Source organism: Triticum aestivum, chromosome 6B (genome assembly GCF_018294505.1).
Source record: "Triticum aestivum cultivar Chinese Spring chromosome 6B, IWGSC CS RefSeq v2.1, whole genome shotgun sequence".
Lineage (NCBI taxonomy): Eukaryota > Viridiplantae > Streptophyta > Magnoliopsida > Poales > Poaceae > Triticum > Triticum aestivum.
The window spans coordinates 3352402-3356957 of NC_057810.1; the positions used below are offsets into that span (position 1 = coordinate 3352402).

General features: G+C 40.0%; 1 protein-coding gene across 1 annotated transcript in view; it reads right to left on the reverse strand.

Annotated features, from left to right (window-relative positions):
- The window catches only part of LOC123133034 (disease resistance protein RGA5), a gene marked incomplete at its 5' end in the record, with an annotated part of 11462 nt that extends 8248 nt beyond the window's left edge, over positions 1–3214 (reverse strand). Inside the window, 7 exon segments of the mRNA XM_044552580.1 lie at positions 48–973; positions 1052–1138; positions 1234–1668; positions 1954–2136; positions 2406–2529; positions 2634–2847; positions 2947–3214. Coding sequence (XP_044408515.1) covers positions 48–973; positions 1052–1138; positions 1234–1668; positions 1954–2136; positions 2406–2529; positions 2634–2847; positions 2947–3214 — 2237 coding nt within the window.
- Positions 3215–4556: the final 1342 nt, after the last annotated feature.

Sequence of the window (4556 nt, forward strand, 5' to 3'; positions counted from 1 at the left end):
ATTTTTTCCACCAGGGGCGGAGAGGGGGGGGGGGTGTTGATGTGTACCTCTCGTTGTTGAGCAAATCTTGGAGTTTATCAATGACCTGCCACTCATCCAAGTTTGCTGCATTGAAATCCATTACTAGTTTAGAAAGAATGTTCTTCAAAACTTTCTCAACATCAGGATTCTGGCCAACAGAAACAAAAGCTCTATAGCGGTACTCTGCTTCAATCTTCTTATACACTGCATTTGCAAGAGTAGTTTTGCCCAATCCTCCCATTCCGACGATAGAGACTATCTTGAGGTTTTCATTGGGTACATCACCGTCCTTATCAAACAGACTTATTAGCTCACCTCTTCGTGCTTCGATCCTAATGAGTTGTCCTTCGTCAACATATCTAGCTGAAATTCGAATGTTAATGACAGCTTTCGTAGTGGCATTTGCTACAATATTACTGACATCAAAATTATAATTCTCCTGCATGTTGGCAACCTCCTGGACTTGGTTCTTGATGTCTCTGATCACATCACCAATCTTATGGTGGGCGATCATGCCATTCTTCCAAAGCTTTAGCCCCTCATTCTTGAGCTCCCTGAAGCCACTGCTAGGGAGAGGCTCGACGTGCACGAGGAAGCCATCCACCATATCCTCTATATTGTATGATAATGCCCTCACTAGGTCAACCCAAATCTTGACACCATCAAGCTTTCCCAACTTGCGGAGGGTTTGGTCCATCTTCCTCAGCTTTTCTGAAAAAGACTTGATATCCTTCTTGATGTTATCCTCTAGACTGTTGTCCTCCCCAAGGAGCTTGCCCATCTTGTCGAGCAGACTTCCCATAGCCCCCGTTCGGAGATCCACGGCTCGGTTGTTTGAATTCTCGAGGTATCTCAAGTTGGTAGGATAATTGCGTGAAAAGCTTTGTAGTGGGTGCAAATTAAACTGCTCTTTTTGCTTGGTAGATTGTCCTCGCGCACTTGAATTGATGTCCTTGTAGACAGAATAATGGTGTAGTTAGATTAAATAAATCATTTCAGTTTGCTTGTTTGATTATCTTACTAATCTTACATTGGAAGTTGCCTCTTCATTTTCGCTGCAACAAACTTTCATTTTGCCCTTCCTAGAAACAGACTCAGCAATTTTCCACCTTTTTGCCTGGGAGCATAAACATTATTTCGTGAATAAACAGGTCAGAAATAAAAGGGCAGAAGACCCATACAAACATATTAAGAAAGGTAAAAATTGATCACCTCATGGACTTCCTCAGCTGACATGTTTGTGTCTTCTCTACTCCTGATATTTTCTAGAAAGTCCGTAGTCTCATTTAAAATGATCAAATCCACCTCATCGACCACTTTACTGGGAGGCTCTTCATGGAATACATGTTCAGTGATATCCTCAGGTGTAAGACCCTGACTCACTTTTGTGCTCCGTACGATGAACCTGTCCCCATTCTGTGTAACTTGTGATGCCCTCACTGTTATTTTAACAAAACACCCATTGCATCCTGCTGTCACAATGCCTTTGTCTGGATATATGTTGTACTGCTTGCTTGGTCCTTTAATGTTGAAGGCAAAACATGCGTTTGTCTTGTTGGTTATCTTCACTGACCATGACATCTCCTGGTTATGCTTAAGCTCGAGTGGCTCAATACGAAGCATGTCATCATCCAAATAAGTGCTTTCCTGCGAGAAAAGAGCGATGTGTGATTGGAAAGTACAGTTTTATTTCTTTCAGTAAAGGTATATTTATGATTTAGGCTACTATGATAGTTGTCGAACACAAATTTGGGATTACTCAACTTCGCAGAGTTAAGATTTGCAAACATGTGTATTTCAGTCTGGCACCAAATTAACACAGCCTTAGATTTGAGTACTTGACTGTTTCACACTTCATTAGCTCTCTGATTTCGAATGATGCGACCATTTCCACTGTTTTGAGTATAAGGTATCTTAAACTAGCTGTCTTACCTGGCCAATGTGCCCATCCGTCCTTGCAGTTTCACTCAGAATTCTGATTATTTCCGATATAGAAGGTCTATGTCCTGGTTCTTCTTCCATACAGCGTACTGCTACGTCAAGGCATCTAGTTACTTGGTGGTATTGCGGCAATGTTGGTGGCTTATTCCACCTGTGTCTCCACCTTCGAAGTACCTACATTCAACAAATGTGAATTATTTATCATAATTCTATAATCCGACTGTGCAAACTATGTCCATCTCCGTCGTGTGTGTATCCAACTAACAATTTTTTGGTTCAAAGTTATAGGTAGCCTCACAGTGTGTGTATCACGGAAGTGGCTTGACCTCGACACAAAAAAAGAAACTAGTTTAAGCTATACATGCCATTCAGTATGATAGTATGCATAAAGTCTGAACAAAGGATGCATGCTTCCTAAAAAAGTTGAGAGAAATCATTCTTACTTTCTCCTTTTCAGCAGTGCCCTTACGCCCTGTTACCAATTCTATGATTATGATACCCAAACTATATATGTCACACTCAAATGAAGTTTTGCCAAACTTCTCGTATTCTGGAGCAAAATATCCTCTGCAAGAAAATACAATAGTGAATGTATTGTGACACAAAGTAAATGCAGGGTTGTATGATAGAGGAATGCCAATTAACTAGTGGTTCTTCTGATCAAAACTTACCGTGTTCCAAAACGTTGACCCGTAGTATGTGAGTTTTCATCTGGTCTTGACAAACCAAAATCAGTGATCTTTGGAATCATATGATCATCGAGTAATATGTTTGCCGGTTTAAGGTCCATATGAATAATATTATTTTCATTGAGATGAGTCAGACCCTTGCAAATTCCGGTGATTATGTCATAACGTGTTTCCCATTCAAGTCCCCTTAATTCATCTGTAGAAGAATAAATACAAAAAAAGCAAGGATTTAAGAACCGAGCGCTAGTCAAGGCAACAAGGTAAAGAAGTAAAGACAGGAGGAACAAGATCATACCATTAATATGCTTATCAAGACTACCATTGTTGATGTACTCCAAACAGAGCAATCTTTCTCTTACGTTGATGAAGTTAGGATCTGTTGACCCGTCCACTTTTTTGTAAATCTGACGTGCACTAGAGCAGAAGCCAAGAAACCGGACAACATTTTGATGATTGATCTTCATCAGACTTTTAACCTCCCGACGAAATGCCACGTCATTAACAGTGTGTTCGTTCACATACATCCTCTTCACAGCGACAACAACCCCCTTTCGTAGTTCACCCTAATGGTAAGCATTTCAATGATACTCAGACCTACAATACCAAAACAGAGTCGCCAAGTTCTGCTTCTACTGGTGGTAACTAATCTTTTTTTGAATGAACAAAAACAGTATATAAGAGTTTCCTGCTGTAATTTTACTTATTAATTAGAGTTCATAATACAGAAAGCAAGAAAACGAAACATAATGAATTGGTGATACTTTTTAGTCAAATTAGTGATATTTGACGGAACTCGAGATCTTTATGTAATTTCTAAATGGCAAACTGTACCTGGTAGACCTCTCCAAATCCACCCTGACCAATTTTTCTGTCTTCAGAGAAATTACCCGTGATATGCTCTAACAGTGTTAACGGCAGATCCTTTGGTTCCTCAGCTCCATTCAGTATATCTTCCAGGACACTTGCTTGGTCCTCCATTCTATGTATACATATGACGTTATTCAGAAGTAGAGCATGGAAAAATGAGCTTGCTCAAGACAGATACGCTTGCCGAAATTGGTAGCAAAGAAACGCATACCTGCTGGAGATTTATGCAGACTAGGAAGCACAAACTGGAACTGCCTCCAAGCGATTTTAGCACGCTGAAAGACATGAAAAGATGGTTGTTAAAAGATATATACAAATTAATTACTAAAAGATTGTTGTAAAGGAAAAATTAGAAATCCGAGAGGCAAGAAAGAGAGCAAAACAAAATGACTTTCGCCTACAATGGAGATCAACGCACCTGTTAGGACGCTGGCCAGGAAAATTAAGAGATGGGTTGGGGCTTGCTTTCCCGGTCCCTATTACTTGTTTCTGTCAGTTCGAAGACTTGAAAAAGTCTACACCTACCTCTCAGCAAGCTCCATAAAAGTACTTCATCAATAATAGGCATTTGATCACATATTTAATTCTGACAGCATCAGCATTATTTAACTCTGGCTGCATCAGCTATCGAGGTGCTAACTACGCCACCATCCACCAATACCCATTTTTCCAGAGCAATGTATATTGGATTATTTCAACAATAATTTATGTTGGATCCCGTGACATTTTCAAATTTGACAGCATCAGCAATTATCTAACTCTGACAGTATCAACCACGCCACCATCCACCAATACCCTTTCCCCGCCTGTCCTCTCAAACATGTCAGATGTAAACATATGCTACTTCCCTACCGGAGTGGATAATAATTTAGATATCCCATTAATTTTCTTTCCAATGCGTACATGCTATTCGTCCACCGTGCTTTTCTTTCAATGCTTCTCCACTTTTTGCAATATCAAAATGAGCAATACCCAACTGTGACAAAGAAGAGAAAGAGAGAGACAGTAGATAAGGTGGTTTCTGGCTTGGTTTCGTAG